The sequence below is a fragment of the Nyctereutes procyonoides genome, unplaced genomic scaffold (genome assembly GCF_905146905.1).
Source record: "Nyctereutes procyonoides isolate TBG_1078 unplaced genomic scaffold, NYPRO_anot_genome, whole genome shotgun sequence".
Lineage (NCBI taxonomy): Eukaryota > Metazoa > Chordata > Mammalia > Carnivora > Canidae > Nyctereutes > Nyctereutes procyonoides.
Window position 1 is genome coordinate 16,575,625 of NW_026575142.1, and position 23,524 is coordinate 16,599,148.

The 23,524-nt window shown below is 34.5% G+C and overlaps 1 protein-coding gene across 1 annotated transcript in view; it reads right to left on the bottom strand.

Annotated features, from left to right (window-relative positions):
• Positions 1 to 23,524, bottom strand: part of UBR3 (ubiquitin protein ligase E3 component n-recognin 3) — a 234,038-nt gene that overhangs the window by 73,129 nt on the left and 137,385 nt on the right. The window contains exons 26-30 of the mRNA XM_055308033.1: positions 21,440 to 21,573; positions 14,027 to 14,137; positions 8,546 to 8,746; positions 6,977 to 7,113; positions 420 to 505 (exon numbers count right to left, since the gene is read on the bottom strand). Of these exons, the coding sequence (XP_055164008.1) occupies positions 420 to 505; positions 6,977 to 7,113; positions 8,546 to 8,746; positions 14,027 to 14,137; positions 21,440 to 21,573 (669 nt within the window). The remainder of the gene's footprint in view (positions 1 to 419; positions 506 to 6,976; positions 7,114 to 8,545; positions 8,747 to 14,026; positions 14,138 to 21,439; positions 21,574 to 23,524) is intronic.

The window sequence follows — 23,524 nt, forward strand, 5'->3', positions numbered from 1 at the left end:
CAACAGCACTGTATCTATTACAGGAATCTGTAGGCAACACAAATTATTTATAAAAAGATTTTCTTAAATCCAGACAATGTACAACTTTTCTAAAAGAATTTAAGTTTGAAGATAACTTTTTATAGCTAAGAATACTATATTGTTTAATTTTGAGCCAATGTAAATCTGATCTATTGGTATGGAATTTATTTACACTGAGTAATCATAATATAGAAAGAGCTAAATATTCATATGATTCTATGAAGTATAAGATTAACCATAAAACACATTAATCACCATTAAAACTGAATATTTATAACATAAATAGATTTGAAACTACATCAAAAGATCACTTTGCCTGTATAGGCTTTCAAAAATGACATAATTAAAAATGTTTTTAAAATAAAAATGTTATAAATTTAGCACTGTTTACTACTTACTTAAACAAGACCTTTTGCCAGCTGTGCTTGCACCACCTGAACACAAATTGCCTCCCCGATGAATTAATTCAAGTTCCAAATTGGTTCTGTAAGTAAAGCATTTAAATATATCTCAATTAGGCTGAAGCAATACCTTTTAATTCGTGTTACTGATATGTCTGAGTCAACCTAAATAATAAAGTTGAAGAGCTTTATGAATAGCTTACATAATATCTGTAATAATATTTTATCTGATATTTAGAAATAAATATATGTTCATATTATAACTTTATATGTTCATATTATATGTTCATATTATAACCTGCAAAACTGCACATCATGATATAATTGTTGCACAATCCCAAATGTTGGCAAATACTAAAAACTGGGCCTTAAGGAAAAGAACAGCAACACATTTCATAAACCTGCACATGAATCTGATGAAAGAGTTTATACCCAACTGTTAGCCATTGAGTGGTTACTGTCATATAAAATACAAGGGCATACCAACTTTCTATCAGAGAAATGGTTTTCACTCACTGGAGCTTAAATGGTAACTAGAAATCAGTATTACACAAAATCACTAACATCAAAATAGCTATGAAAAACACATATCATTAACAGTAGTAGTCTCTTCTATAGCCTTCTAAAATTAGTTTTATTAAAGTATACCGTGTAACCACTGACATTGCTAAACATCAATAAAGTTCACATAGATTTGAAATTATAATATATTTAGCAATTATTAGCTTACAGATAAGTAATAATTAGTAAACTGACATTTTAAAAATCAAATTGATGCAAAATCTAAAGATTTACTCAAAAACAATGAAGTAAAATAGCCAATGAATTTTGCCAGAATACATGAGAATTCTAAGTGATAAAATGCTTGTATTTTTATTTCAACAATATTAATAAACTTAACACACCTTTTTTGCCACAACTAAAACTGAATAAACTAATTTATAACCAAGATATGCATTTGACACTAACAGTGAGATATCCTCACATTAAAAAAAGAAAAGGCAAAATTTCAAGCTTATTCTGCAAATGAATTCAGGGAAAAATATTATCCTGTGTTACTTAAAACAATTTAACTGGTTTGGGTTGTATTTTTAATATAAAATGTTTTGAAACATTATTTTCGTATATTTACTTATACAAGCAAAGTGTTAACAAAATTAATATTCTTAGGTCTGTACATTCGCCACCCATTTCTAAAGGAATGCTTTAATCCTCTCTACTGGGGTGGGGGAAAAGCAATTTAACATTGCTAATGTTCCTGCTCAGAGCTCCATCTGGTTGCTGCTGATAAGGGCATCTGTGTGACAAGGGAATTTTCCACCCTTCAGGCGATTTGCATTGCTCACTGAACTTCTAAAAACCTACCAGCAAGGAAGCAGGGACAAGGATTTCATATTAGTGGACAGAAAGCGAGCGGAGACCAGCATGTGTTCCTTCATCAAGGGAATATAAATGAGATCAATATATTTTGTTTTCACAAATCTTCTGTTGCCTAATCTGTAGAAAAAAATTAACGGCTATATTCTCTTATAAAAACTAAGATTTCCTAGATTGTACTTTTAAAAGAGCTAACCAGAAACATGATCAATTCTCACAAACAAATGTCAGAACCAGAATGTCAACTTTTTATTTTAGCACAGTTTGCAAAAATATTCATTAAAATATAAATGCATGAACAATTCTGTTTATTCAATCAGCAAATAAAATACGTTAAAGGATGACAAACATGTTAACAGGAATTTGATTTTAAAGAATACTTGAAAGAAAACTACTAAATCTAATAATTATTTCAGATTATGGTTAGAAAATCTCCTGAAAAACATTCCTTCTGACATTAAAAAAAAAACGAAACAAAAAAAACCCCAAAACAAAAACCCTACCTATCCAAAGGGTTAGTATCATGTAATAATTCAGAACTTGAAAATATCAATGTCCGAAGCGCTAACCCTCAACTTTTCCTTATTTCATTTACATCAAAATTGGCCCTTTGAGACTTGCTAGAGAAAAGAACATACAAAGCGTCATATGCCCCCATGTCTGACCTTCCCTCACTGTAGAAAATTCCAACATGATATTCTGTTTCTGCTCTCCTGAATGGATATAAAAATGAAGATTGTTCTCTGAGAAAAGCATACTCTACTTTTTATATTTCTAACACAAATCCATTCAAATCAGTTTGGAAAGGAAAAAAAAAGAATTAAAAGATCTCTGTAATTGAAACAATGAGAAAGACTGCTTAAAGTCTATCTTGGTGCCCATCAACATATGCCATATAAAAATTCCTCTAACTATGCTCCAGCTTCTTTTTGCATGACTAAGGTCTGCTTTCCCTTCTACTCCCCCCTACCCTTCTCTGGTATGAACTTCTATTTTTAGAGCTATAATTTAAAAAACAAATTATGTGTATACACATGTACACACAAAGACACTCAAACACACACTGGTATTAGTGGGTTTAAGGCCCGGGTCTACTGGTTGAGCAAGTTACTCAATATCTCAGAAAGAAAAAATATCTTTGCCCATACCATAGCCTATATTACATAAAACTCAGCTCAAGCTCTAACTCTTCCAAGAGTTAGTAGAACTAATTCCCTTTTCTTGAGACAGTAAAGAAACATTCCCACATACTTTATATTTCAATTTGTTCATCTTCCCTTTTAAAGTTCTACAGCACTTTTTTTCAATATGATCTTTTTAAAACAAACCACATTCTGTTTTATACAGATTGATATATATTGGCTTTGTCTCTCCAACTAAACTGTAAATTCCTGGAGAGCAGGTACCATTTCAGATAAAGCTTCTAAATCCCTGATGGTACATAGCAAAAGTGCTCAAAAGCACCTTAGCAACTGGCAATCTGTTTGAGTATGAAATCAATGATAAGATTCTCTTTAGTCCTTGTAGCTTATTCTCTTTCTTTTCTTGACTCGACCCTTCTATTCCCTTAAATCCAGCAGTGAAACAAAAAAAAGGGGAAAGGGGAGGTGCTTTATCAAAGAATTTCTTGGTTTTTAAAAGGATTCATAATTTGGTATTTTAGCAAGCATTCCTTTTATTTTGAACATACTTAGTTTATTAAGTTTAAATGTATAATGCAACTAATGTATAAAGTAAGTTTCACTCACTCTACTGAGCAGTTTGCCCACTGTGACTTAAAGATGTCTCTCCATCTACATCTCAGTTACTTATGTTTCATTTTTTTATCTGTTTCCATGTTTCTCACCTTATACTGGCCAAGTGCCACTCATCAATACCTCTAGCCTATATGTAACCTGAGCCCAAATCCTTGGAAAAATCAATTACTAAAATTAATGTCATTTATTGTTTCAATAAAGAAATAATGAATTGGTATTTAGGTGAAGAAAGCTTTCCTCCTCCAATTAACCTTCCAAAATCCATTTGAATGACTGATATTTGCAACAGACATTTTTTTGGAAATACAATAAAACTTGAATATAGTAATTTTGATTAATTTTATAGAAAGATATTATTCAACAATTTCTTCTCTGCTGCCCTCAAAAAATCCTCCAAGGCTTCACCATGCAAATAAAATGAAAAACAAAGAAATACTGTATTGCCCTACAAAAACAAAAGAAAATAACCACCCCCCCAAAAAACCCAGCCAACCCCTCTAAAACAATTATTAAAATTAACAGCTTTATAATAAGCTACTTAACCATTAGAAATATTTTATTCCTAAACATCAAAAAAATTTAAGTTCCCTAAAAAGCAAACTAAATTACTCATTCACAGTCAGGAGAAATTCAGCTCTTGGAAATAAGGGTTGTATTCCACTCAAATTACTAACATCAAATACAAATAAATGTGCACATTCTAATGAACTGTACATTTAAGAATCACAATATTTAATTTAAAAGGTAAATAACTCAAAATAAATTTACTTCTAAATATTTCACTTAAACATTTAAGCATTTTAATTACCAAATATTTTAATGCCTACCTTTTAGGCATGAAAATAATCATAATCTGTAATCAAACATAGTTATGAAATAAGGTTATATGCTAGGCACAAGATATATATAAAGTCCTGATTTCTTTCTTGAGAAAATCAAATTCTATTCAAATAGGATGCAACATACTTTTTTCCCTAAGTTCATATTTTTATTAATTTTTTAGTTAATTTGTTTTGTTTTATTTTTCATGACTAAGTAAAACTTATAGAAGGAATGCAATCTCAGTGTGAGAACTTTGCAATGGCCTGAGCAATTTTAACCAAAGGATAATGAGTTTTTTAAGGGTTATATACTTTCATTTTCAGAAGTATTATCTTGTTGCTTTAGAGTTTATCATTGGCAATCAGAGAAAAATGAGAGGAGAGAACATATCTTTTGATTCTCTATATATACCCAGAGTAAATAACATCTGATATCTGTACCTGCTTCTCTATAAAAAGAGAAAAACCAAAATACGTTGGCCTGAGAAGTCTATTAACCACAGCAAGCTATATAAGTTACTTATATATTTAAGAAAATACGAATTTATACTTTCAAAAAACAGGAATCTAAAACTTCCACTAAACTAATTTAAATCAAGTTATTTGATTTATCATACTACAGACAAATCCCATAGACAAATCATTCCTATTCAACCAGAATTTTCTTATAAGATCAATGCTAAGAAAATAAAAAGCATAAACACATAAGCAACATAAACATAGTATTTACACACATGTACATATATACACACACTCATATACAGATCTATATAAACACACACAAATATACACATAAATATGTACACACACATATACACATGGCATAACTGACTTGGTCTACATTCATCTCAGTTTTCTACATTATCAAAATATTGTAAAGAAGCTTTTTAAAACCTTGAAAACCGGGTAAAATTAAATCATATTCAATTTAGTTTTCACAGAAAAATGTATTTTATTACAATATGCAGCTGGTAACTCTACAGACACAAAATGTTGAATTAATTGTTATTTCTTCTCCTGAAGTATTCCAGATAAATAACAATAGTTTAGGAATGTGCAGACTAGAAAGTTACTTCCCAATCCATTAGAGCCTTTTACATTAAGCCATGTCCAACATTTGCATTCTTAAAGACTAGTGTTTCCTTATCTTGAGCTCTAACTTGCTTGCAATTTTCCCACTTCTGGTTCCTTTTTTCTTGTGTTCTAAAGACTACATATACTTCCTTTACTCTTGTTATCCTCTGCTCCATGAATGGGGCAGAGGGATTGGCCCTGGTGAACTGCATGCTCATATGACCTATAAAAGATGAATACAGGGAAGGAAAAAGGACAGCTATTGAAACCTTGACTCAGAGATCTGAGTTCTACTCCTGTGTGCCACTAATTTGCTGCATGACATTCAAGTTATATTAGTTCTCTAAATATATTATTAATCTAAATCTAAATCTAATACTATTATAGTATTAGACACTCAAGTCATATTGGATATATTACCGACATTGACATTCAAGTTATATTATTTCTCTAAATCTAAATATAATCTCTAAATCTAAATCTAATACTATTATAGTATTATTTGGGACAAAATACAAAGTATGCCTCTAGGGATATCCAGGAGTCTACAGCATCAATTCTGGCAGAAAGTGTTTACAAGTTTCTGATTGTGCCTGTATCTTCCCTATTTACGTTTTTATGGTTCTCCGTTTTCATTCAATTAAGTTTTCTAAAATTCCTGTCTGGAACTATTTCTTAGGTATTGAACGCCTACTCAGTCAATTAAAATAATCCTACCTAATTTGAAAGATGAGAAGTATTTACCTCTGTTTTCTTGAGCCCCCTGCCAGCTACTAATAGAGGCTTAGACACGCCTGATCTCTTGCTCTGTCTCCCTTATCTGACTTTCTATAAAATTTTTTTTATTATTTATTTATGATAGAGAGAGAGAGAGAGAGAGAGAGAGAGAGAGAGAGAGAGAGAGAGAGAGGCAGAGACACAGGCAGAGGGAGAAGCGGGCTCCATGCACCGGGAGCCCGACGTGGGATTCGATCCCGGGTCTCCAGGATCAGCGCCCTGGGCCAAAGGCAGGCGCCAAACCGCTGCGCCACCCAGGGATCCCCTTATCTGACTTTCTAAACCACTATAGGATATCACCAGATATTTTACTAGCTTAAAACAAACAAAATACGATCTTCTTATTTACAAATTAAAAAAAAATTAAAAGTACTTAACATATTACATACAATGTTTTTGTTTTTAGTATCATCACTTTTTGACAGGACTTAAACAGTGATTTAACAATACCATTTAGCCACATGCTTTGAGGTAGACATCAGTCCCAAAATGTTAATAATACACTTTTTCCCACATATTCTATAATATATAATAATACTTCCCCCAATACTTCATTAAGATAAAAACTTCAGAAAATGAAGGAAACCTACATTTTTATGATCCTTTGAGGAGGTTCTAAAACTAGCCATAATTTCAACCACCATAAAAATACACATCCTTTACTCAAATAAATATGAATGGCATAAATAAAACAAAAAACCAACTATTAATAATAAGTAAATTTTAAGTATATACCATGTATACCTACCTAGCAACAGAATACATAAAGAGAAAATCATTGTCTGGTGAACCTGGAGTCTTGCTATAGTCTCTATATTTTTTCTGAGTGGTATTTTTGATATCTTTCATTACAGATTCCATTTCTTTACTTAAGTTGGTTTCTGACTGTAAAAAATGCAAACATACATAGAAAGTTTATTCATATTCATTTTTTCTAATATAGTCGTAACACTACAATGTTTATCATATGAATATACTAGGAAATAAAAGTTAAAAAGTTAAAACAGATGTACGTTAGCTATCCACTATAAATATACTTAGTGCACAAAGATAAAACAGATCTGAAATATTTTCTCTTATTTTATCCTAATTTCATATTGTGATTGGTTAGCCTATACTCTAACTATGAACTAATCACAAACTTATATTCTAAACAAATAAATGAGATGTCATTAAAATAATATTTTAGAACAGTTTCCATGTTCATAAACAACCTTTCATTTAACTTCATATCATAAAAACTAATATTAATGTCCCTGGGTTTTGTTTTTTTTTTTTTTTTAAGATTTTATTTATTCATGAGAGAAACAGAGAGAAGCACAGATATAGGCATAGTGAGAAGCAGACTCCCTGCGAGGAGCCTGATGTGGGATTTGATTCCAGGACCCTGGAATCACGACCTGAGTTGAAGGCAGATGCTCAACCACTGAGCCAACCAGGCATCCCTAATGTCCCTTGCTTTAAGGATATTTTACACACATAAAAATTTAGATTTAGAAAAGAAAAAAACCACAGACTTAAAAATTAGTCTTCAACTGAGAAAAGAAACTGCGAGAAGATAAATCTTTGAGTAGCTTTTAACTATGAATTTGTTTCAAAAGTCAATTAATATTTTCATAAAATTTACTGCTTAAACTAGGCACAGCTATCACTTCTTTCCAAGACCATATCATAAATCTATAATGAAGGTGAAATATTTAAATATTTAAATCAAAAAAATAAATCCTACTGGATGGGATAGAAGATGGGTTCACTTACACCAAATCCCACAATAAAATAGTCTGAAGTACAGTGAATAGTTCAATTAAGTGTATGATACTTTATCTAATACACACACACATAAAATGTATGTAAATCTATAATTACACATATAGAAAGTGTGTGTATGTAAATGGATCATTTTAATCTTAATATACCTAATGGGCATATTTTTAAATGATTAGACTGTGCTTTACATTGCAAGATACATATATATGTAATTTGTTTATTTGTTTGGCTTTGCTTTTAAAGATCTCAACATCTTAAAAGAGTCTAACCATATGGAAGCTTATAGATTTCATGATCTGGAAGATGTATATTAAAACTATAACAATTTAGACTAAGGAAAGTATAGCCATTGGTAATAATTTGTTCCATTATTCCCATTTTTGTTTTTAGTAGCCACAAAAAGAAGAGAAAAACATCTAAAAGCAATTGCTTTTAAATGTTTAAAGGTCCAGAATAATTTAGAAACGGAATGAAAATGAAAGAAATGAAAATGAGAGTTGAAAGCAGAGCTGAGTTTACTAGGATATTTCTGTCTTACACTGATGCTTACTGGGAAAGCTCCCGGCCGTCCCTGCAGCTCCTCTACTTCCTTTATGAGATCTTGTATGCTTTTGTTACTAGGACGTTGCCAAAGGTTACTTTCCACGTTGCTCCCAGGATAACAAGGAAGAACACTGTTAGCAAATTGCCTACAGAGAGGACAGGTGAATTCTCCTTTGTCCACTGAGAAGCCCTGAAGAACCTGGTCATTCTAAAAGATGAAATAAACATACAGATTTATAATGCACGCCTTTACAGAAAACAAAAATTTATACCATTACATTTTGTAGTAAACAAATGAACCATGCCAAAAAAAAGACATCTCTAATATATATCATAAAAACATAGTCTCTTAATGTAATGAGCACTGGGTGTTATATGCAACTGATCAATCACTAAACTCTACCTCTGAAAGTAATAATACACTATATGTTAATTGAATCTAAATTTTAAAAAAAGATGTTTCTTGAAAAAACAAACCCATAAACAAAATCTCTTATTTGACTGTTGAAGCTTATCAAATCACTGCTTTCAACATTGCAATCATGCAACACTTGCGACCACCAAGAACTGCATAAGTATCTTACTCTTTCCTTAGTATGAAACATTCAGATAACAATGCAAGTGATGCATAATAGGGATTCAAGATAAAGAATAACTTAAAACGTAGGCCACATTACAGTGGATCACCTTCTCCTACCTCTATGCCCCTATTTCTACAAACTGTAGGTGACCAGTGGGAAGATTCAGTGCCCACGTTCTTTGATGGAGAATAGACAGCTTTTGAGAATAAATCAAGCCTAAAAAATGTGATGTGTCTTTGTCTAACTGCCAAACACAACTGACTGGACTTCATGCAGTGAATCTTTTAGGTTTAATGGACAGGGGAAAGATTTAGTACGAGTACTTAGAATGTAAGTGTGGTAGGAAGGGAATTAATTTAACATTCTTTCCTTTAGATGTTTCTGATAGGAAGAGGAGGAAACCAAATTTTTTAAACACAGATACATAAGCTTATGTGCCTAGGAGGAAATTCTTGCTCATGAGAGACTGCTACATATGCTATCTAACCAGAGGATTTAAGGCAGGAATCCAGACTGTTATATTTGTTCCTTTCTTTTGCCTGACACCACCACAAACAGCCATTTTGCTCTTTTAGGCCATTATAATTGCGCAGTCCTAACCACTATATTGCTCTTTTTCCCAGCAGTCTCTTTCTTACTCTGCCACTAACCTAATGCTTTATCTCAAAGTACATTTTAATGCATTAATGTAAATGTGTGAATGCTACAATATGAACATTATTCCCAACAAGACAAAAATAATGAGGAGAAAAGGATACCAAGAGAAGAAAATCAATTTGCCTATGGTTACAAAGGTAATGACAATGTCAAGATGAATTTAAGTTTCCCCACTCTTAATTTAGTGCTCATTTCACAATATCTCAGATCTCAAATACGTTAGCTAAATGAATCAAGTTCTATTTTTTACTTTTTGACATTTATTTTTTTCCAGTTCTTAATAATGTAACAACACGTCTTCTTAAATCCAATTCTACAAATATATACTAAAGCTCCTATCACGTGTCAAACGCTGTGCCAGGTGATAGCATAAAGACTTAAGGTACTAATAATATAAAAGCAAACAGAAACAAATAAATTATAACAATAATGTGAAAAATACAACAGAGAAGGCTTCTCAGAGACTTGGGAGCTAAGTTTCAAAGATATAGAAGAAGAGCATATAGAAGGTTGGGGTGATTGAAGGACATTCTATCATAAGCTCCCCTACAGCCTTAATTTTAAAGAATACTAGATCTCCCTCCTTGCCTTAACTGAAACTAGGATTTTTCCTGAAGCCTCCCCAGAAGCTTCCTCAGGTAGGCACTGCTCATTCTCCCACACCCTCACACCTCAGTATCCTTCTCATCTGCTGGCTTGAGATCTTGCATTCCCCCATCTTTGTGTCTCATGTCATCTAGGGATATTACCCTTTTTCCTTTCTTTTTACTGTCATCTACTGCCCTCAATCACTGATGACTTTGGTACCTACATGAGTTTTCCTCATAGCTCCAAGTCCTACCATCTTCCTATGTTACTTCAGCATATGTGGGGATAACCAATCTTATATCTTAGTCCATCAGCTCTTTGACTTCATTAGCTCCTATGGCACTGACCTCTACTCTACTCCAGCACCTGTTACCATGACCACTCCCTTATACTAAAATTACCCCAAATTGTCCATATCTGAAAAGATTAAATCCAAACAGCTTACAGTCTGCCTGCCAATTCCTATCTCTTTTATGTTTTAGTTCCTCTCTTCTCTCCCAGTTTATCAAGCCTTTCCTATTCCGCCTATACACTGTGATGTACCACTTCAAAAACTCTTTGGTTACCACTTCTCATTCCTCCCTCCATCTGTCCTTCTATCATACATATCACATAAAATCTTCATATAAAATTAATCCATTGTATGACTTCTCCAATTCTGCACTCAAATTAAGTGTTGTTAAAGAAAACTGCAATAACTTCTTGCTACCAACTCTTTCCACCTCAACTGAACCCTGAATACTTCCTGGCAATCTTTCTCCAACATCCTATGAAGAATTCTCTCACTCAATTCCAAGGTAGTTTTTCCAAACTACCTCCTCATTTGTCAAGTCCCTTCACCTATTCCAGCCTTGCCCCCTTTACTCTAGAAGCATAAGCTATACCTCCAGCCTCAAAAAGAAGAGAGTCATGACAGCTCCTTCAGCTTTCTTCCACCCCAATATTTATTTACTTAATAAATCCCATTAAGTCCTTCTATCCACTTTTTTCCTTCTACTCTCTTTGCTAATATCTCCTAACTAATCTCCCAATCATTCTGTTGCTACTATGACGCACCTAATGTGAGACTCTAATTCCCAATCAAAATCTTTCAGTAATCACAATTCTCTCTCATCTTGATTACTTCCTCCTTCTTACACTCCACCTGCCATTTCTCACCAAGTCCAGAAGACTCTTCTTCTAAATATATTTCAAATCTCTAAGCTCTTCTTCATCTCCAGTGCAATAATTAAGCCCATGTCACTATCATCCTGTACCTCCCAAATATCATCACACTCTTTCTTATCTTACTCTACTGAAATCCCAGAATAATCCTCTACCATCTACACAACTGCCACAATGATCGTTCTGAAGATGTCATAACTCTGCTTAAAAGTCTTTAATGACTTTAATGGCTCTCTGTAAAGAACCTATCTAAATAAAGTTCAAATTCCTTACAGGAGCCACAAGGCCCTTAATGATCTGACCCCTAATTACTTTTCCAGTCTTATCTTTCATCACTCAAGCACCAAACTTCATCAAATGTTCTGGTACTTGGCAGATGTTCCAATAAGATCTGTGTATACCTCATAACACTTTGCACATATATCACAACTGTCTATTTCTATCTCACGCAATGCATAGTAATCCCTTGGAAGAAAAGAACTGTGTCTTATTCATTGTTGAATCCTCAATGTCTATCACAGTATCTCAAACACTCTAGACATTAAGTAAATATTTGTTGAATGAACGATTGAATGAAGATGTATGAAAAATGCATAATGTGTTTAAGGAACTATTAATTAGCTTATGCTGAGTTGATGAAAGATACAGCAGAAGCAACAGGCAAGCCAGATCATGAAGTATCTTGAAACCATTCAGAAAAGAGTGAACCATACCCTATCTGGAAGAATTCAGTAAAGGATTTTTAAGCCAATGACATACATCATCAGATTTACATTTTAGAATGATCAATATAGTGAATAAGCTAGATTTGGAGCAAGGAAAATGATAAGAAAGCAACTGCAATAGTCAAGATGAGAAATGAAGAAATACACAAAAAGAAGCAAGAATAATGAGAGTGTAGTCAAGTGAGATTTAAGAGACAGAATCAGTATAATTTTCTAAGTGAATGAATGTGAGAGGGAAGGATAAAAAGGGAAAAAGTAGGAATCTACTGCTTCTGAGTTAGGAATTGGGGAACAGAGAAGGCCAGGCTTTTAGGAAGTTGAGCTGAGAACTGCATTGTCCCATGCAAGGTGACGGGCCACTGTGGTTCTGTGCTGGTGCGTCTCATCCCTGCCCCCAGAGGCACTGGCATTGTCTCAGCCACTGTGCCCAAGAAGCTACTGATGATGGCTGGTATTGACAACTGCTACACTTCGGCCAGGGGCTGCTGCACTGCCACCCTGGGGAACTTTGCCAAGGCTACTTTTGATGCAACCTCCAAGACCTAGAGCTATCTCACCCCTGATCTCTGGAAAGACACTGTGTTCACCAAGTCTCCCTATCAGGAATTCACTGACCATCTTGTAAAGACCCACACCAGAGTCTCCGTGCAGAGGAACCAGGCTCCAGCTACCACACAGTTTTATACAAGAAAAATAAAAGTGAATTAAAGCTTATTAAAAAAAAAAAAAAAAAACACTCCCCTGCAGCTACAGGGGAATGCAAAGCCAAGGGAAGAAATTCGGAATGACAGGGACCTGACTATCTTTATGAACTGAAAAGAAAGGTAACAACAGGCAGAAAAACTGAACATACAGAAGAAAAAGAGGTTACTTACTAATAGACCAAGGCCCCTGAGATGATGAAGAGAAAAGAATACTAGAACATCAACAGAAAAACTATTCCTGAACAGAAGAAGGAATATTACCTCAAAGAGTAGAAAAGAAAGGACTGACTGGGATGAAGACTCATTTATCAGGGAATAGAGAAGCAAAGCAAGAAATTAAGCTTAGTATGTGACACAAAGCCACATGTTTTCCTGGTGACAAAGGAAGAGACAGAATCTAATGACAGGAAAGGGATCTTACAGTTTAGGTGGAGAGTCTGAGATAAGGTATGGAGTAGCTGCTGAAGACACTAGGAGAGGAAACTGATCAAAAACAGGAATTGATATGTAATATCTACAGTCGGTGACCCCAGTCTAAGACACTACTATACAGGAAACTACAAGTTTACAGACATACCACTTCACTTAGTTTTATGATTTTTTCTGGCAGGGCTAGCTGCCTGGGTCTAAAATGAAGGCAGGATGATTAAATGACTGTTATTCAGAGCAGAACAGGCATAGTACAAAAAAGTGAGGCTAGGAAAGAACCAAGAATGCTAGGAAAAATGCAAAGGGGTTAAAGGACTAGAGATCTTGATGTCAGAAGCAAAACACACTAATGAGAATGAAAGTAAGAAAATCTGAAGAATTAATCAGATAATAAAATGATATGGTGGGATATTAGAGCTTTATATTTCAGAACTAGAGTAGCAAAGTTTAAAATTACTACCATGGAAATAATTTGCTAAAGTGAAGCAAAAAAATGAAATCCCTAAAGCCAAAGAGGTCAAGGAACTACAAGACTGGATAGTTCAAATGGTGATCAAAATTACCCAAGATGAGCTGGGATGTATATGCTGTAAAAATATTTAATACCTGGAAATACATATACATCTTTAAATTAACTTACCCGCAACGATTCCATGTAAGATTTATGACAATCTATATGTAATGTGTGGCCACAGGTTTGTACATAAACACCTCCTTCCCAGCCAATTGATACTGCCAAGAGACAAGAACTCTTAAAAAAAAAAAAAGGCAAAATACAATTAATTTTAAAGAAATACAAACATATTTAAATTTATCCACATAAACCTCTGATTTCATATTTTTATACTAATGTGAACTTTATATTTTTGTGATAAAAAGTAACACCCGACTTGAGAGCCATAATGCAAATCTTTTTTTTAAATTTTTTTTTTAATTTATGATAGTCACAGAGAGAGAGAGAGAGAGAGAGAGAGAGAGAGAGAGGCAGAGACACAGGCAGAGGGAGAAGCAGGCTCCATGCATCGGGAGCCTGACGTGGGATTCGATCCCGGGTCGCCAGGATCGCGCCCTGGGCCAAAGGCAGGCGCCAAACCACTGCGCCACCCAGGGATCCCCATAATGCAAATCTTTAAACTTGAAATACCATAAAGTTTTAGTTTCTAAATGTCTAGGCTCATAGTAAATGAGAATAATTATAAATTACACTTTCTTCACCTCATGAAATGTAAACTCTCAATTATTATACTACAGTTCAGTGTAAACTATTCTTTTGTTGATTATTTTACCTGTTCTATATGGTATTTAATTTCCCTGTGATATCTGACATTAAGAATTTCTTTCTTTTCTTTAATTCCAGTATAGTTAACACAGTGTTATATTAGTTTCGGGTGTACAATATAATGATTCAACAATTCCATACATCACTGGGTGCTCATCACAAGTGCTCATCACAAGTGGCACCTTAATCACCATCACCTATTTCAATCATCCGCCACCCACTTCCTCTCGGTAACCATCCATCCATTCTTTATTGTTAAGACACCATTTCTTTTTTTTTTTAAATATATTTTTTAAGACTTTATTTACTTATTCATAGAGATGCAGAGAGAGAGAGAGAGGCAGAGACACAGGCAGAGGGAGAAGCAGGCTCCATGCAGAGAGCCTGACGCGGGACTCGATCCCGGGACTCCAGGATCATGCCCTGGGCTGCAGGCGGCGCTAAACCGCTGCACCACCGGGGCTGCCCTAAGACACCATTTCTTAAGTTGTCCTGTCTCTCTTCTCTTTTTCCTTTGCTTGTTCTGCTTCTTAAATTCCACATGTGAGTAAAATCATATGGTATTGGTCTTTCTCTGACAGATTTATTTTGCTTAGCATTATACTCTCTAGCTTCATCCATGTTGCAAATGGCAAGATTTCATCCTTTTTTATGGCTGAAAGGGTTAGTATCCAAAATAAATAAAGAACTTATACAATTCAACACCCAAAAAACAAATAATCCAATTAAAAATGGGCAAAAGATATGAACAGACACTTCTCCAAAGAAGACATACAGATGGCCAACAGACACATGGAAAGATGCTCAACATCACCCATCATCAGGTAAATGCAAATCAGAAATACAGTGATATCACCCCACACTTGTCAAAACAGCTAAAGTAAAAAACACAAGAAACCATAGGTGTTGGCAAGGATGTGGAAAAAAGGAACCCTCATGCACTTTTGGTGGGAATGCAAGCTGGTACAGCTGCTATGGAAAATAGCATGGAGTTTCGTCAAAAAGTTAAAAATAGAACTACCTTATGATCCAGGAATCACAATACTGGGTATATATCCCCAAAATACAAAACTTCTATTTCAAAGGGAAACATGTTCCTATGTTTATAGAAGTATTATAATAATGAAAACAGCCGAACTGTCCATTGATACATCAATGGATAAAGACATGGTATATATATGCAATGGAATAACAACTTCTTTGTTAAAGTGCCTACTCTCCCCTGGTTTCCATAGTGTACTCTCTTTTGATTTTCCTCTCATCTCTTTAAACCATTTGGTTTAGGCTTCCTTTTAAGACTCTCTTTTCTTCACCTGCCCCTTCAAAGCTTACATTTCTCAAGGTCTTATTTTTTTTCTGCTACTCTCTTCTTACTAAAACTATTCTCCCTGAATGATTTAATCAGTAAATTCAACTACCTTCCAAATTTTGATCACTTGCCTCAATAACAGATACAAATATTCAACTGTCAAACAGAAATCTCTAATTTGATGTCCCTCAAATAACATTTAAAAAGTGTCATGGGGCGCCTGGGTGGGTCACTCAATTAAGCATTTGATTCTTGATTTTAGCTCCGGTCATGATCTTAGATTATGGTCCTAAGATTAAGCCCCATGTCAGGCTCCATACTCAGCTCAGAGTCTACTTAAGATTTTCTCCCTCTGCCCATGCCCCTAGTTGCACACACAGCACTCTTTCTCTAAAATAAAGAAATAAAGCCTTTTAAAAATAATGTCATTTTTTTCATGAATCTTTCTTTTCCTCTTGGTTTAAAAACTCCACAATCTAGTCACCAAATCAGAAAGCTAAGGGTTATTCTACATCACACTCTTTACTTCACACCACAGTATTAGATCCCAAACCATACAAAATCTATCTCCTAAATAACTGGTAATTTTGGCCTTCCTCTTCGTTCTCATTATAACATTCATGTCTGTATCATTTGTTGGGGGGGGGGATAGGTTCTTCAATAAAGTTTTTTTTTTAAGATGTATTTATTCTTTTTTTTTGTATTTATCCATTTGAGAGAGAGAGAAAGAGAGAGAGAGAGAGAGAGAGAGAGAGAGAGAGAGAGAGAGAGCGCATACACGTGTGGCATGCAGGTGGGGTTGAAGGAATAAGAGAGAAAGAGAGAATCCCAAGCAGACTCCCCAGTCAGTGGGGAGTCCACATGGGGCTTGATTTCACAACCCTGAGAATATAACTTCAGCTGAAATCAAGACTCAGTCACCTAATCAACCAAGCCACCCAGGTGTCTCTTCAATAAAGTTTCTTAACTGGTCTCCCTGACTCCAATTTCTTCTCTCCATAATGCATCGCCCTCCATACATCTTTCTAGACTAAAATTTGGTCAAAACCCCATAAGGGACCTTAACATTTATAAAGATTTAATATAATATGCAATAAGGAAGGGACCTAGATTATATAAGCAACTACAATACCCTTTTGAAATCTATTCTAAAAGTTAATTGTTTTTATCTCTTCTTTCTCTTACATCTTCAACTTCTCCTCTTCTTCTCTACTAATTCCTTCCCTTCACCATAAACAGGCTTAGACTTTTTCATCCAAAATAATTTTCTTTGAATTTTCATTTGGCCTCTGTCAAATAGCACTTGGGCCTGAACTTAAGTTTACCCTCTAGAGTCTGTAGTAAACACATGGCCATGCCAAAACAATATTAGGAATGTGGTCTATCATGAATGAAAGCACTTGATGAAAGATTTGAAAGCCGGGATCCCTGGGTGGCACACCGGTTTGGCGCCTGCCTTTGGCCCAGGGCGCGATCCTGGAGACCTGGGATTGAATCCCGCGTCAGGCTACCGGTGCATGGAGCCTGCTTCTCCCTCTGCCTGTGACTCTGTCTCTCTGTCTCTCTCTGTGTGACTATCATGAATAATTAAATAAAATCTTTAAAAAAAAAAAAAAGATTTGAAAGCCATTAAAATGGAGTACACCATTTGGAATGAAATTTTTACATTATAATGCAAGATGACCAAATAATCTTTAACACAATACACAAAATTCCAATGTTAAATCAAGACTCTTCATGAGTAGAAGAATTCTCTTCTGAATACTGAATTCAGTATTGAGTATTGAGTATACTGTATTCAGTATACTGAATACTGAATACTCTTTCAACATCTGAAAGTTGAAAAATAATACACAGTGCAAAATGTCTTCCCAGTTGATTTAAGATGTGTAACAGCACAAATCAAATACTCACAGCAGGTGAGCTAGCTCCTATTGTTACAAATCAGAAAAGCAACAGGAGACCTGCTCATCTCTGTTTTACGCTTTGGAGCCACTTGAAGTAGAAGCAGATTTAGATCATTTTAGAATGGTTGGTAGCCAGTTAATAACCAAGCTGCTCTCTTTGGTAATGTACTATAAAAATGTAATTAATCTTTCTTTTTAATAAAAGTAGTTAGTTTTTAAAACTAAATCAGGGGGCACCTGGGTGGCACAGTCAGTTGAGTGTCTGACTCTTGGCTCTGGCTTAGGTCATGATCTGAGTCTTGAGTTCAGGCCCCACATAGGGCTCCGTACTCAGCACGAAGTCTGCCTAAGACTTTCTTTCCTTCTCTCTCTCTGCCCCTTCTCCCCGCACTCTCTCTCAAATAAATAAATAAGTCTTAAAAAAAATAAAATAAAATCAGTACATCATCTATTTCTTATTTGAATCAGATAGGATTTTTTAAAAAGGCAAGAAACATTGACTAACATGACACTAATATCTTAGGAAGACCTCAACAATGTGCTCAGTACTATGCTAGGAATTGCTTAACACTGAATCTTCACAACCTCAATATTTATTAAAACCTTACAAAAAAGAAAAAAAATCTTAGAAAAAAGATATAAAGTTTACCAAGATCACACAGTTATAAACGGCAAAGCCCCAGTTCAAACCCAAGTCTATGTGACTCCAAAGCTCAGGTTCTCTCCCTACTATGTCCTCTCTCTCATATCTAACACTCCCAGTTTCAGTAGCAGTACTGTCTTACATGACTAAAATTCTATAGGCCAACTCTGTAAAATGCATGGAACTGATGTGAAGAGAATAGAGTTTGCACAGTTCAATTCTATAATCAAAATCAATGCCCATTAATAGTAACTCTTCTGCTGTATACAGTCTGCCTGCCTATGAAACTCTGGTACTCTATCCTAGAGTAATTCAGTAAGAAATTCAGTAAGCATCTACAACACACATAGCACATGCTAAGCCCTGAGGGAACAATAGAACCAATATAAGAATGGCCCTATACCTCTAGAGGAATACAGTCCAGGGAGCACGCCAGATATACTTAAAGAAACCACAATGAAAGTAAAAAAGTATTGTGTAAAAAAAAATATATATATATATATATTTAAGAATAAAATCCCACAATCACTAACAGACAACACACAACAAAGATTCTGTCCAGTTCAGATTTCAGTTACAGTTTTTTTTTTAAGATCTTATTTATTTATTCATGAAAGACACAGAGAGAGAGGGGGGGGCATAGACACAGGCAGAGGGAGAAGAAGGCTTCATGTAGGGAGCCTGACGTGGGATTCGATCCTGGGTCTCCAGGATCAGGCCCTGGGCTGACGGTGGCACTAAACTGCTGAGCCTCCTGGGCTGTCCTCAGTTTACAGTGCTTACAAAAAAGATTTTTTTCTAGAAAATGAGTAGCTATTCTGGCTGCTTTAAGAAAGAGATACCACACTCTTTCTCTTCTATATTAGATCTCCCCTTCCCTCAAACTTATTTTGCTCCTAAGTTTGGGTTATATTTTCACTGAATCAAGCTGTTTTGCTTTTCTGTTTGGCTCTAAGATTCATCACTACTCATCTACTCTAAAGTGATTCAAAAATGACAAAATTAAAACCAGGATTATGGCAACAAAATAAAATCTAAATAAAGGTGGTAGTAAATTTCTGCAAAAGCAGAACTTAGCACAATTTCATCATTTTCTTCAAAATGAAGACATTTATTGGTCTATGATTAATAAGATAAATGCTGCAAAAAATTCAAAGAAACAATACAGAATAAAGAAAAAAGTATGAAAATGTGTGTGTGTGTGCATAGGAATGCATTTATACATATACACTCATGGGCTTCTTTTTCCAAATAATAATAATTTCATTTTAGAGCCTCTGAAAATATATAGAAACATGGTCCTTATTACCTAATCCAAATTGCCTTCCAAGGCTTACCTAACCTGAGCCCTCTGAATGGTCTAGCTTGAATATTTAAAAACTACACCATAAGGCAGCCCAGGTGGCTCAGCGGTTTAGCGCCAACTTCAGCCCAGGGTGTGATCCTGGAGACCTGGGATCAAGTCCCATGTTGGGCTCCCTGCATGGAGCCTGCTTCTCCCTCTGCCTGTGTCTGTGCCTCTCTCTCTTTCTCTCTCTCTTTCTCTCTCTCATGAATAAATAAATAAAATCTTTTTTAAAATAAAATAAAATAAAAAATAAAAGCTACACCATATTTATACTGACCTTTATATAATGTGTAAAGTGATCTAAAGAAATTTCTAACCTGGTGGGTTACTGTATGAAAGACCATATGAGCCCTATTTTATAGCTGAGGAAATTGAGTCCTGGATTGTTAATCTGGCAAGTTTATATTGCTACAACCAAGCCCCAGTTTTTCTCACCTAGAACTCTTTCTACACTACACAATGCCTCCCTAACTAGAATGATTATCTCCTCCAGAATCCTCCAGAATCCTCCTCAGCATCATTACTAGGCCTGTTATTATTTATTCTAATTATTTTATCTTCCACCTCTCCTACTAGTTTCTTTCATTTAATCCAGTGCATTATGGACAAAAAGAATTGTATTTGTAAATTTATCAAGATATTCACCTCATATAACTAAAAATAATGTTTCATTTTGTATTTTAACTATTTTAACTTCTGATTATATGTGTTCTTAATTCAAAATACAGCAGATTCAAAAAACAACAGGTGAAAGGAAGCCCCATTTGATCATTTGATAAGCCACTGATAAAATATTAAAAATGGTACAGAAATTTTACAAGGAAGTTAACAATGCAAGTGCTACTAAATTAAGTTGATCTTCTAAGACTTCTATTTACCTGAATGTTAGATAGTGTTCCTAGGTACAAAGAGTTGGGAAAAAAACCTACTAAGTTCAAAATAAACCATAGAAGCCATGAATTAAATCTGTCCCTCCTTTACATTTTAAAAGCATCATAATGAGGGGATCCCTAGGTGGCGCAGCGGTTTGGCGCCTGCCTTTGGCCCAGGGCGCGATCCTGGAGACCCGGAATTGAATCCCACATCGGGCTCCTGGTGCATGGAGCCTGCTTCTCCCTCTGCCTGTGTCTCTGCCTCTCTCTCTCTCTCTCTCTCTCTCTCTCTCTCTGTGACTATCATAAATAAATAAAAATTTAAAAATAAAATAAAATAAAAGCATCATAATGAGATCTTATTGTATATCTTTAAATGAGTAAAAGAAGGCGGCAAAAATCTTCATAAAACATTCATGCCATATCTAAAAGTTTCCACAGAGTATCATTTCATTGAATTGAATGTATATAGCTCACAATAAACATTTAAAACATAACACTTATAACGTGAAATTTTTATTTATTAACAGATTTCCATTTGTTTACTATCCATATATTAACTTTTTTTCTAATAAACTTCAAGATTCTAAATTAGAATGACAATTTATAGAAGAAAAAATATAAAATAAAACTCTGGAGAGAAGTAACCAGCAATTTGGCAGACAAAAATACTATATGATAAACAGGATACTTACATCTTTAAAATAACGCTGTAATAATGAAAGTCTCACATCATGAACTGCTGCACATGTATCCCAAGGGTAAATCTGCTCCTCTTCAGTGATAGGCAATTTTTTTGGCTCAATGTTGTCACGACACTGCCCCAAAACTACATTAACAACAAAAAAATAAAACCTCATTAAATAATCTACCTGATTCAACATGATTCACCAAGAAAAGCTGTTATTTATCATAAGCTACACTAATTTTTCTATCAGAATATTTTTACAGTAGCAGCACAAAGAAGAAACAGAAGCAGGGAGATGCTAGCAACTAAAATAAAATTAGCTATGATGTATAATCCTCTTAATACAATGCTGGATTTGATTTTGTTGAGGATTTCTACATATATATTCATCAGAGATTCTAGTCTATCATTTTCCTTTCTTGTAATGTCTTTATATGGCTTTGGTATCAGGGTAAGGCTGTTATCATAGAATGAGTGAGTAAGTTAGAAAGTACTGACTTTTTTTTTTTAAGTTTGAGAAGGACTGATGTTAATTCTTTAAATGTTTGGTAGCATCATGAGTGAAGCGTTCTGGTCTTGGGCTTTATTTGTTGAGAAGTTTTTGATTTTTGATTCACTCTCTTAACCGGTTTAATGTCTGTTTAAATTCTTTATTTCCTCTTGAGTCAGTTTTGGTAGTTTCTATGTTTCTAGGAACTTACCTATTTCATCCAGGACATCAAATTCATTGACATAATATTGTTCATAATATTCTCTTACAGTCTTTTATTTCTTTAAGGACTGTGGTAATGTTCACCACTTTCACGTCTGATTTTAGTTATTTGTGTGTTTTTTTATTGGCCAGTCAAGTTGTAAAACTGTCAATTTTGATGATACTTTCAAGAAACCAACTTTTGCTTTTCTGACTCTTTCTACTATTCTCCTATTCTCTATTTCATTTATGTATGCTCTAAGCTTTATTAATTCTTTCCATCTGCTACCTTAGGGTTTAGCTTGCTCTTCTTCTCTAGTTCCTTACAGTGTAAAGTTAGGTTATTGATTTAGGATCTTTGTCTTTAAGGTAAACATTTACATTATTATATAGCTATAAATTTCCTTCTGTGTACTATTTTTTCCTAGGTTTATTTCAAAGTATCTTCTAATTTCACTTGTAATCTCCTCTTGGACCCAGCAGTTGTTTGAGAATGTGTTATTTTAATTTCCATCTATTTGTGATTTTTCCAGTTTTCCTTTCATTACTGATTTCTAGTTTCATTCTATCATGATCAGAGAAGATACTTTGAATGATTTCAATCTTTTAAATGTATTACAACTTCTTTTGTGGCCTAATACATAGTCTATCTTGGAGAATGTTCCATGTACAATTGAGAAAAATGTATATTCTACTTTTTTTGGATAAAGTGTTCTATGTAAGTTTGCTGGATCTGTTTTATACTATTGTTACAATGGTTTTCTTGTTTTTGTCTTTTGTTTTTTATTTAGAGATGGGGAGAAAGAGAAAGGTGGGAGAAAAGGCAGGAGAGGGAGAAAGAGATTCCCAGGTTCCATATCCAACAGAAGTCCAACAGGGGCTGGATCTCATAGTCCTGAGACCATGACCTGAGCCAAAATCAAGAATCAGGACACTTGACTGACTGTGCCACCCAGGTGTCCCTAAAGTGCTTTCTTTTTTTATCTTCTAGTTTAGTTTACTATCCATTATTTAAAATGGGGCACTGAAGTCTCAATTATTATTGTAAAACTACTTCTCTAGTTCTGTCAATTTTTACTTCATATATTTTGTGTCTCTGCTCTTTGGTATGTACTTTTTAAAATTATTTATTTATTAGAAAGAGAGCAAGCATGAGCAGGAGGGACAGAGGGAGAGGGAGAGAGAGAATCCCACACTGAGTGTGGAGCCTGACACGGGGCCCAATCTCACAACCTGAGATCATGACCTGAGCCAAAACCAAGAATTGGACGATAATCGACTGTACCAACCAGGCTCCCCTGTTTGGCATGTATTACATCTTTTAAGAAAAAAAAAATATTTTATTTATTTATTCATGATTTTTTAATCTATTCTGTCAGTCTCTGCCTTTGGAGAGTTCAA